The sequence below is a fragment of the Scyliorhinus canicula genome, chromosome 8, assembly GCF_902713615.1.
Source record: "Scyliorhinus canicula chromosome 8, sScyCan1.1, whole genome shotgun sequence".
Taxonomy (NCBI): domain Eukaryota; kingdom Metazoa; phylum Chordata; class Chondrichthyes; order Carcharhiniformes; family Scyliorhinidae; genus Scyliorhinus; species Scyliorhinus canicula.
In genome coordinates this window covers 45415636-45427739 of record NC_052153.1, presented here as the reverse complement: position 1 = coordinate 45427739, position 12104 = coordinate 45415636, and the positions used below count along the sequence as shown (strand labels likewise).

The following is a 12104-nucleotide window of genomic DNA, read 5'->3' as shown; positions in this document are numbered from 1 at the left end:
GGAGGGTTGGGAGTGTTGGGGGATGGGCAGTGAGTGGAGTTGGAGGGATAAAGAGGGTAGGGAGTGGAGTTGGAGGGATTAGGTGGGGTTACTGGGATAGGGTGGAGCCGTGGGTTTGAGTAAGGTGCTCTTTTCAAGAGCCAAATGGCCTCCTTCTGCACTGTAAATTCTGAGAACCTCTATGAATAGAGTTGGAGGGATGGAGGGAGTGGAGAGGATGGAGTTAGAATGGAAAGGTGGAGTGGAGGGATGGAGTGAAGGGAAGGTGGAGTTAGAGGGATGGGGAGGGAGTGGAGTTGGAGGGATAGGGTGGGAGTTTGAGGAATGGAGTGGACGGATAGGGAGGGAGTGGAGTTGGAGGGATAGGGAAGGAGTTTGAGGGATGGAGTGGAAAAATGGGCAGGAAGTGGAGTCTGAGAAGTGGAGAGATAGGGAGGGAGTGGCGGGGAGCGAGTGAGATACACGAGAAATTGGGGCAGGGTGAGAGGTGGGGGCGAGGGGGCGGAGCCACTCATCATCAACGAAATGGGCGGTGCCTAATCGGCAATGACATCAGCAGAGGCCGCGCGCGGACTTACGCGCATGCTGCGTCATTGCATTGTGCGCTTGGCTAGTGGAGCTGAGTGCGCATGCGTTCTCTCTACCTGGCAGCTGCTCAGTGGAGTGCTGAAAGATGTCTGCCTTCGGCCTGTGCTCTTGCCTGTGGCTGCTGCAGCTCCTGATGCAGGCGAAGGGAGCGCACGATTCAGGTAGGGCTGAGCAGGGGCGCCCTCAGTTTTTCTCCACCACAATCTGGCTTTTGGGCCCCATGAAGAAAGCCCGACCGTCTGTTAATAAAAGGACCAGGAGGAGGCCATTCTGCCCCTACAGCCTGTTCCGCCATTCACTCACATCATGGCCAATGCGTGACCTGCCTCTTATCACCGTTATGGATCTGTAACTCTTAAAATTCTGCTTAACAGAAATCAATTAAACTCAGCGTTATAATCAGTTGGCCACCTTTTGGAGGGGCGGGGGGAGGGGTCTTCTGAATTTCCACTGCCCTTTAAAAAAAATGACGTCTTAGGATCAGCAATAAAGATACAGAGAGTCTGTTTCGAGGAAAGTTAGGGGTGTGCAACAAATGCTGACCTTGCCAGCGACCCCCACATTCCATGAAGGAATAAAGAAAATAAAATGGTGCTGCAGGATCTTTCAGGTTCACCTGAGAGAGCGGACAGAATCGCGGTTTAATATCTCAGCAGCTCTTCCTCAATCCACAACCTTCTGACTTGGAGATGAGTGCTGCTAACTGAGCTACAGTCAACACCATTAGTTGCCAATGAGTGATGTCTATTGCCCCAGAACTCATTTTGAGTGGCATAATCAACACTAACTGTTGATTACTTCCACTGAGCAGCATTAGTTGCCTTTTGTTAATTGTCCTCAGATTACTGAGCTATATTCGTCACTCTCCATTCACGATTATAATCAACTTGATCAACTGGCTGCATTCACAAATATGTTAATCCCTACCCTCTCCCCTGCCAACCCCTCAAGTCTGAAGTTAAATATAGAAGGATGGATAATGTGAGTCAATAATTCTTTGGTGAAAATGGCTATTAATATCTCTTTTCATCTCCAGAAAGAGTCCTTCTCCGAGAAGTCCAGGCTCTGACATTGTATAGTGGACGGTATACCACTGGACGCAGATCAAGTCCTGTGCCCCAGCTGCAGTGTGTTGGTGGAACAGCTGGCTGTAAGGCCTTCTTTCCAAAAGTGGTGCAGTGTTATAATAAAGGCTGGGATGGCTATGATGTACAGGTATGCAGCTGAATGTTCTAGTCTAATTTCTAATTGTTACCAGATGGCATTGGGTAAAGTTACAATGAGAGTTACACTCGCTACTTAGGTGGAGTTTGATGTTGAAGCAGGAGAGGATTACAACACGAATGATCAATTTTGAGAAATTGTATTTTGTGGGTTGAAGGATGGAAACTTGACAAGACTTCATATGGAGAAGTACAGAGGAAAAGTGGTGCCCTTTCAAGATTACATTATTGTCAGTACATAGAACATAGAACAGTACAGCACAGAACAGGCCCTTCGGCCCTCAATGTTGTGCCGAGCCATGATCACCCTACTCAAACCCACGTATCCACCCTATACCTGTAACCCAACAACCCCCCCTTAACCTTACTTTTATTAGGACACTACGGGCAATTTAGCATGGCCAATCCACCTAACCCGCACATCTTTGGACTGTGGGAGGAAACCGGAGCACCCGGAGGAAACCCACGCACACAGGGGGAGGACGTACAGACTCCACACAGACAGTGACCCAGCCGGGAATCGAACCTGGGACCCTGGAGCTGTGAAGCATTTATGCTAACCACCATGCTACCCTGCTGCCCAATCTGGTGAGAAACTCAGCCAAGACACATGTGGCAAGAAAATACAGGACATTCCTCGGTACAAAGTTCCACAAATTGTTTGCACCACAGGGAATAGAGTGTGATGATAAATGCCTATCATAGTGGACTGGATCTTTCAGTAGATTAATGGTGAGGCTAACAGTACTGAACATTTATTTATTTGGCAATCAGACAGCAAATTCCGTTTGAGTGCATAGTTGAGCACAAAATCAGAAAGTTGCTCTCCATGGTACAGTGCTCCTTCGAAGGCTTCCAGATAATGACTCCCCATTCAAATGTGGTGAGGGGCACGAAGTTGCTGTACTTCTAGCTACAGATAAAGCACTCCAGAAAAAGTTACGGTTATGAGTACCCTGTTACGTGTGATAAGTCTCAAAATCGCTGTCTCATTCTTTCAAATTTTAATTGGTATTGGAAATGTTAATGTTTTAACATGTTTCTTTCTGTCCCTTACCTCTGTGTTAACCCCGTTGTTCCATCCCACTCTTTATTTTGCTTTCTGTAATTAATTTTGACATTGAATTTGGTGACCTAAATTTTATGGGGCTGGATTTTCCGCCCTGCCACAGCACATTTCTACTTCACCCTGCCGGCGGGATGCTCTGTTACGCCGGCTGGTCAATGGCGTTTCCCATTGTGGGGCAGCCCCACGGTGTCGTGAAACCCCTGGGCTGCCGGCAAAACGGAGCACCCTGCTAGTGGTGAATCCAGCCCATGGTCTGCAGCTAGGCAATGGTGTTTGCTGCTGGCCTTGAAGAAAGCTCCTCAAAAGATCTTGCGATCTCTGGCACTGATATCTCCTTTCCTGAATAAAATTATTTTAAAAATGGAAATTTATTTATCAGAATGGAGAAATATGACATTCCACAAATATGAAATTTTATTTTAGGGACTATTGAGCTATAATTCTTCAAACTTTGTTTTCAAAAAATTCCAGTTGTACGGTGACGAGTTGTGTGCCTCAGGGGTCAGTGCAAGGACCACAACTTTTCACAATATTCATGAATGATCTGGAAGAAGGAACGGAGTGCACTGTTGCTAAGGTTGCAGATGATACAAAAATCTGTAGAAGGACAGTTAGTATTGAGGAAGCAAGCGGGCTGCAGAAGGTCTTAGACAGGCTAGGAGAGTGGGCAAAGAAGTGGCTGATGGAATACAAGATGGGAAAGTGAGGTTATTCACTTTGGTAGGAAGAATGGAGGGACAGATTATTTTCTAAATGGGGAAAAGGCTTTGGAAATCAGAAGCACAAAGGGACTTGGGAGTCCAATTCAAGATTCTCTTAAGGTTAACGCGCAAATTCAGTCAGCAATTAGGAAGGCAAATACAGTGTTAATATTCAGGACGAAAGGGCTAGAATACGAGATCAGAAATGTTCTTCTGAGGCTGTACAAGACTCTGGTCAGACCCCATTTGGAGTACTGTGAGCAGGTTTGGGCCCCGTATCTAAGGAAGGATGTGCTGACCTGGGAAAGGGTCCAGAGGAAGTTCACAAGAATGATCCCTGAAACAAAGGACATCTCACATGAGGAGCGGTTGAGGACTCTGGGTCTGTACTTGATGGAGTTTAGAAGGATGAGGGGGGATCTTATTGAAACTTACAGGATGCTGCGAAGCCTGGATAGAGTGAACGTGGAGAGGATGTTTCCACTTGTAAGAAAAACTAGAATCTGAGGGCATAGCTTCAGACAGAAGGGACAGTCCTTTAAAATTGAGATGAGGAGAAGTTATTCAACCAGAGGCTGGTAAATCTGTGGAAGCCTTTGCTGCAGAAGGCAGTGGAGACCAAATCAGAGAGTCTTTAAGACAGAGATTGATAGGTTCTTGAGTAATAGGGGGATCCAGGGAGAAAGTAGGCGAATGGGGATGAGAAACGTATCAGCCACGATGGAATAACATTGATCAGAAACTGAACTGGACTAGCCACAGTATTACTGTGGCTACCAGGGCAGGTCAAAGACTAGGAATCCTGCGGCGAGTAACTCACCTCCGAACCCCCTCAAGCCTGCCCACTATCTACAAGGCACAAGTCAGGAGTGTAATGGAATACTCTCCACTTGCCTGGATGAGTGCAGGTCCAACAACACTCGAGAAGCTCGACACCATTGAGGACCAAGCAGCCCGCTTGATTGCTCCTCCTTCGACACACATTCAAACCATCCACCACCGAAGAACAGTGGCAGCCGTGTGTATCATCTACAAGATGCATTGCAGTAACTCACCAAGGTTCATAATACAGCTCCTCTAAAACCCACGACCACTACCATCTAGAGGGCAGCACGGTAGCATGGTGGTTAGCATAAATGCTTCACAGCTCCAGGGTCCCAGGTTCAATTCCGGCTTGGGTCACTGTCTGTGCGGAGTCTGCACATCCTCCCCGTGTGTGCGTGGGTTTCCTCCGGGTGCTCCGGTTTCCTCCCACGGTCCAAAAATGTGCGGGTTAGGTGGATTGGCCATGCTAAAATTGCCCGTAGTGTCCTAAAAAGTAAGGTTAAGGGGGGGGTTGTTGGGTTACGGGTATAGGGTGGATACGTGGGTTTGAGTAGGGTGATCATTGCTCGGCACAACATCGAGGGCCGAAGGGCCTGTTCTGTGCTGTACTGTTCTATGTAGATACCTGGGAATCCCACCACCTGGAGGTTCCCCTCCAAGTCAGTCACCAGCCTGACTTGGTAATATATCGTTGCCCTTCACTGTCTCTGGGGCAACATCCTGGAACTCTCTCCCTACAGCACAGTGGGTATACCTACACCTCAAGGACTGCAGAGATTCAAGAAGGCAACTCACCACCATCTTCTGAAGGGCAACTAGGGATGGGCAATAAATGCTGGCCTAACCAGCGGCGCCCACACCCCGTAAATGAATTTTAAAAAAAGAATGGCGGAGCAGACACGATGGGCTGAATGGCCTAATTCTGCTCCTATGTCATATGGTCTGATGGTGCTGCTGAAGGGAAGGGGTGTTATTTCTCTCTCCAAATGCGTACTCCACCTGTCCTTTTTCAATGTTCAGGGTTGCTTGTAGGTGCCTTTCCACCGATGTGGTGCTGCTGCTGGAGCTGCGGGTGGGCTTTATCTTCTTGATTGTTGGATTATTTTTTTTTTGCAATGTGTCTGTTTTGTGGTTACCCTGTATTTTGTCTCGGATCTCTTTTGTAATGGAACTGTTTTTGGGTTGAACTGTTCCCCCCCTCATGGGGAGACGGGTGTTCTCTCTCTCCCTCTCCTGCCGTGCCCTGCATTTGGTCTGCGCTTCTTGTTTGGGCGCTTATCCACCGATGTGGGCTGGGCGGGGGCTGTGTGTGCTGGCTTGTGCGTCCTATGGTTAGTAAAAGTGGTACATAATGCAAGCCTGTTTTGGAAAAGATGACCTTGGTCTGATGACGTTGTGGTGTTGCCCACATGGCACACTTTCTCTTGACTGGCTTGAGCAGTGTCCACAACTTAAGGCCTCACCTTACCACCACAACTTTCAAATTGGTTATTTTTTGCTTTTGATATTTTGCTGGGACATCACGTACCCTCAATATCCAATAATATTTGGCCTCAATTTGTGCTTGAAATGCCCCTGTACACTTGTGATGACTGAATGTCTTGAATGCCTTTGTAGAAAGGGTAACACGGTAGCGCAGTGGTTAGCCCAGTTGCTTCACAGCTCCAGGGTCCCAGATTCGATTCCCGGCTTGGGTCACTGTCTGTGCGGAGTCTGCACGTTCTCCCCGTGTCTGCATGGGTTTCTTCCGGGTGCTCCGGATTCCTCCCACAGTCCAAAGGTGTGCAGGTTAGGTGGATTGGCCATGGTAAATTATCCTTCGTGTCCAAAAAAAGACTAGTTGGGGTTACGGGGATGGGATAGGGTGGAGGCGTGGGCGATAGGGTGGAGGCGTGGGCGATGGGGTGGAGGCGTGGGCGATGGGGTGGAGGCGTGGGCGATGGGGTGGAGGCGTGGGCGATGGGGTGGAGGCGTGGGCGATGGGGTGGAGGCGTGGGCGATGGGGTGGAGGCGTGGGCGATGGGGTGGAGGCGTGGGCGATGGGGTGGAGGCGTGGGCGATGGGGTGGAGGCGTGGGCGATGGGGTGGAGGCGTGGGCGATGGGGTGGAGGCGTGGGCGATGGGGTGGAGGCGTGGGCGATGGGGTGGAGGCGTGGGCGATGGGGTGGAGGCGTGGGCGATGGGGTGGAGGCGTGGGCGATGGGGTGGAGGCGTGGGCGATGGGGTGGAGGCGTGGGCGATGGGGTGGAGGCGTGGGCGATGGGGTGGAGGCGTGGGCGATGGGGTGGAGGCGTGGGCGATGGGGTGGAGGCGTGGGCGATGGGGTGGAGGCGTGGGCTTGGGTAGGATGCTCTTTCCAAGGGCCGGTGCAGACTCGATGGGCTGAATGGCCTCTTTCTGCACTGTAAATTGTATGAAAGCTGGTGATTTTGTTTTCATATTGATTATTCATTGTTTTCTGTTTTTGGTGCATTGTGGATGTTTTCAGTGTATTGCTGATTGTTTTGTATTATTAATTAATAAATTGAAATATTGCCACAAGGTAGTTAATAATCCCTAACCTGTAAAACCCGTGTGGGATATAAACGGAATGGCATTTTTCGACAGGAGATAACACAGTAGATGATTCTGGGAATACTGAAAGGTAGATAACTAAAATCATTAGCACAGCTTGTGACAGTGATGAAATAGCAAATGGGATCAGGTGTTATATAGCGAGTGGAATAGAGTAATTGAATCTGAGTTATTGGTCTTGCATTAGTACACAGCTCTGTGGCAGAGTGGTTAGCACTGCTGCCTCACAGGGCTAGGGTTTGATTCTGGCCTTGGGTGACTGGGTGGAGTTGTACGTTTCCCTCTGGTTGTGTGGGTTTCCTCTGGGAGCTCTGATTTCCTCCCGCAGTCCAAAGATGTGCAGGTTAGGTGGATTGGCCTGATCAATGTGCGGGGAGAGGGAATGGGCCTAGTTAGAGTGCGCTTTTGGAGGGGTGGTCTAGAGTCAAAGGGCTGAATGGCCTCCTTCTGCACTGTAGGGACTCTATGCTCCACATCGGTCACCGCATTAAGGAGAGTTAGGCATTTGAGATTGTTCAGGAAATAGCAACTGATGTCTGAGATTAATACCTTTGTTGCGAAAAGAGACTTCAGAAACTGGGAATGTTTATAGAACATAGAACTAGGAATGTTTATAGAACATAGAACAGTACAGCACAGAACAGGCCCTTCGGCCCTCGATGTTGTGCCGAGCCATGATCACCCTACTCAAACCCACGTGTGGGGAAGTATTTAATATCTGAAATAAGATAATTGGCAATATGTTTAACACAGTGAGATATTATGAAACTAGACTCAAGCTTCAAGGTAGGGATTTGATTTAATCACTAATGCAGAAGATGGTGTGAATGTATGGACTGGACTGTTATGGGAGACCGTGGGGCTGCTTAGCAAATTAAATATATACCTGGAGAACATTCTGTTAAAGGGGAAAAAGAACCTCAAGAGATGAGACTGTCCTTTACCCATTGAGACCTGATGTGCTGCCTGAAAGGATGATGGAGCAGATTTGATAGTAACTTTTCAAAAGATATTGAACATATACATGAAAACAGAAAAAAAATTGTAAGGTTGTGGGGAAAGAGCAGAAGAATGGGACTAATTGGACAGCCCTTTCAAAAAGCCAATATAGGCAAGTTGAGAAGGCTTCCTCCTGTGCTATATTAGTCTATGACTGTCTTTGTATACAAACAATAAGACAATTAATTGATGCAAGTAAATTTCTAATAACTTTATTTTATGTATTCTCCACCCTTCAACCAACCCGGACACACACTCACAGTGGGAATGCAAGACAGATATGGACACTGCGTATCGATTTGGAGCAATCACAGTCAGTTGTGAAGGATATAACTATCCAGAAGATCCTTATATTTTGAAGGGATCTTGCGGACTGGAATATGTCATAGAGCTTACCGAGGTAGGCCTACGGAGAAAGAAAACTAACTCTGGATTTGCTCGTGAACCGGATGCAACTACCGCAGCTTCAGATGATTCATTCAATTTTGCGGTGATTCTGGTACTGTTTGGCCTTGCCTATCTGGTGTACATAGTGTGTTTAAGAAACCAACAGAACAGGAACAGGTTTCAGGAATGCAGCGACCAAAATCCTGACGATTCTTGCAACGGTGCAGGTCCTTCTGCACAACCGCCGCCTCCTGGCTTTAAACCAGCCTACAGAGGTAAATCCACCAAAAGATAATACAAGACTGTATAGACATCGAAAGCAATAATGATTAAAATATTGAGTTTTATCACATGGGAGGCTATTTAGCCTATTGTGCTGCGCCATCTCTGAACAAGTCATCCATTTAATCCCAGTCTCTTTTTAAGTTTTTTTTTCCAAGTATTTATCCTTTCAAATTTTAAAAACTGCTACAAATTCCGTTTCTATCCTTTCTTCTTGCAAGGGTATTCTTTATTTAACAAACATTTCTGTGGAAAAACAATTTCCTAATCTATCCCTTTGGTGATCATCTTATCTGCACACCTTCAGGTTGCTGATTTGCCATCAATAAAAATAGTTTTCTGTATTTTTCTGATCAAAATGCCTCATCAAAACACCTCAATTCTGAACACCATTTCAAAAAAAAAGTTTTATTCCAAACATGTTCAAAAGTACAAAAATATAAATGAAAAAACATTCTCCACACCTCACAGTTCGTGCAAATTTTCTCCCTTTTCACCCCCCCCCCCCCCTCCCCACCCCATGACGAACAATTCCTCAAATATGGTGGTCATGAACAGTCCCCATCGCGTCTCAATGCCCTCCGCTGATCTCCTCAATTCAAACTTGATCTTTTCCAGCTGCAGAAAGATGTACAGGTCCTCTAGCCAGGCTGCCACCCCCATTGGCTTTGCTGACCGCCATTCCAACAGAATCCTTTGCCGGGCAACAAGAGAGGCAGAGGCCACAATTTCGGCCTTCCTCCCATCCATCAGCCCCGGCATTTCCGAAACCCCAAAAATCGCCACCATAGGGCGCGGCCTGTCCTTTACTCCCTCAATTTGTGATAGCATCCCAAACACCCCCTCCCAGTTCCTCTGTGCAACCCAAAGCTCCATGAACTCCTCTTGCTTGTCCATAAACCCGCCACTGGGGCACGTACAACAGATGCACCCATGCCAGAAACTTCGGCCAAAACCCAAACCGCTCCAGAATCTGAAACAGGTACTGCCACTCCACCCGGTCAAAAGCCTTCTCCACTTCCACAGCGACCACCACATCCACTACCCATTCCCTACAATGGGGTCATGATCACATTTAATAACTGCCTAATGTTACTTGAAAGCTGCCTCCCCTTTACTAAATCCGTTTGGTCCTGTACGACCACCACCATCTCCCCCTCCACTAATTTGGCCAACACTTTCACATCCGTGTTTAACCGTGATATGGGCCTATATGACCCAGACTCCAACAGGTCCTGCCCGTCTTCTGGATTAGTGTGATCGACGCCTGGGTCAGTGTCTCCGGTAGCTTCCCCTTCTCCAGAGCCTCACTATACATCCTCGGTAAATCTGTTGCCATATCCGTCAGGAACTCATTATTGTCTGCCAAAAGCCCCGAATCTAATCTCCATCCCGGCCTCTGCTCCTGCCTTGAACTAAGCCTGACTTCCATCCAGTGGGGCGCATGGGTCTGAGATCACGACTACCGCATAGTCCGCCCACACCACCCCCACCAACGCTGCTTGGCTCATTACAATAAAGTCAATTCTGGAGTATACCTTGTACACGTGCGAGAAGGAGGAGTATTTCCTCTCTCCCGGGGTTCCTAAAATGCCACGGATCCACCATTCCCATCCTTTCCATAAGCTCCTTCGCCATCCTCAATCTTCCCATTGACTTAGGGCTCGACCTATCCACCCTTGCTTCCAGCACGCAATTAAAATCACCCTCCATAATCAACTAATGTGTGTCCAAGTCCGGAATCGTTCCCAGGAACCCTTTCACGCAGTCCACGTCGCCCCAATCCAACACCCTGCTCACTATCATTATACCTCCCATCCGAATCCCACGCGTCCTTGGCAGCTACAAACCCTGTCCTTTTATTCAGCAGAATGGCCACCCCCCCCCCCCCCCCCGTGACTTTGAATCAAACCCCGAGTGAAATACCTGACACACCCATCCCTTATCGTTCACCTGGATGTGCGTCTCCATAGGAAGACCACCCCGACCTTCAAGCTCCTCAAGTGCGTGAAGACCCGAGACGTCTTCACCAGCCTGTTCAGTCCCTGTACATTCATGTTATGAACCTTAACAGAAGCTCGTGCCTCCATTCCCCTCTACTGTTCCCCATACAAACTTGTTGCCCCTTAACAAACAATCACAACGGTAAGATCACCCCACCCAAGAAAAAGCCCTCACCCTCCAACCCTCACAATACCCGCATCTTCCGATCTCTGTTGTTCCAGCTCCTCCGTCTCTCATCAACATTTAGTTCTCCCCCAGTTTATGGTCTCTGATGAAGTCATTGGCCTCCTCTGGGGTTTCAAAATAGTACTTCCGGCCTTCAAAAGTCGCCCACAGTTTCACCAGGTACAGTACCCCAACCGGATCTGCCTTCGGTATAAAATTGCTTTGGCCTTGCTGAACCTGGCGCGCCTTTCCCCAGCTCCACGCTAATGTCTTGATAGATTTGGACCCTGTTCCCCTCCCATTCGTAGTTCCGCTTCTCTGTGGCCACAAACTTGGTGGAGCCTCACAATCACCGCCCATGGTGGCTTCCCCCGTTTTCGGCTTCTGCATTAGGGACCAGTGTGCCCTATCCACTTCCAGGGCCTTGTCCAGCACCCCATCCCTCACCAGTCCTGTCAGCATCCTTGTGATGTATCTCTCCATGTCCTCAGCCAAGCCAACGATATGCAGATTTTACCTTCTGAATCTGTTCTCCTGCTCCTCTACCTTTTTCCTTAGTGCCTTGCAAAGGTCCCCCAGGATCCCCACCTCCTGTCTCCCAACGCCACCACCCAATCACTCTGATCGGCCATCACCATCTCCATCTCCCGGATCTGCATCTCCAGACGCTTCTCAACACTCTCCATCGATCCTCTCAGGGGTGCTACCGCTCCCTCGCTGGCCTTCGACCGATCCTCATGCACCTCCTTTCGATGCTGGCGGAACTCCTCTTTAATAAACGCCACCAACTGCTCCATCTGAGGTTTTCCAACTTGTGACACCCCTTCTCCCTCCGCCATCTTCCCAATTGCTACTGTGTCATGGGTCTCCTTCACTTCCTTGGCCAGGTCTTTAACCTGTTTCTGCCAGGTCTGGTAATCAGAAGACATACCACTCACAGGGGGAACATCTCCTCCACTTTCCTGTCGAAAGTGCCCCACTTTGGGATAAAAAGAGCTCAAACCAACACCTTCGAGTCGGAGTTGCCCCTTTATGCAACCACTGACTCCATGGTCGCCACCGGACGTCCTGAACACCATTTTGGGTATCCAGCCATTTGAACATCTAGGAAACTAAAATCTTTCAGTACTTCAAACACCCCTTTGAAAAGCAGGTATTTTTTACCCAACTTGTTGAATTTCCTGATACCACTGGAAGCATAGTCCATCCATATATTGAGTTAAAATAGGAATGATGAATATATATTAAATTCAAGTTTGAGGCTATGCCCTTTCATTGTAGAATCTC

At 48.3% G+C, this 12104-nt stretch overlaps 1 protein-coding gene across 1 annotated transcript in view; it reads left to right on the top strand.

Annotated features, from left to right (window-relative positions):
- Window positions 1-594: 594 nt before the first annotated feature.
- Window positions 595-12104, top strand: part of saraf (store-operated calcium entry-associated regulatory factor) — a 34899-nt gene continuing 23389 nt past the window's right edge. Inside the window, exons 1-3 of the mRNA XM_038804462.1 lie at window positions 595-749; window positions 1625-1803; window positions 8242-8641. Coding sequence (XP_038660390.1) covers window positions 674-749; window positions 1625-1803; window positions 8242-8641 — 655 coding nt within the window. The 5' untranslated portion in view covers window positions 595-673. The remainder of the gene's footprint in view (window positions 750-1624; window positions 1804-8241; window positions 8642-12104) is intronic.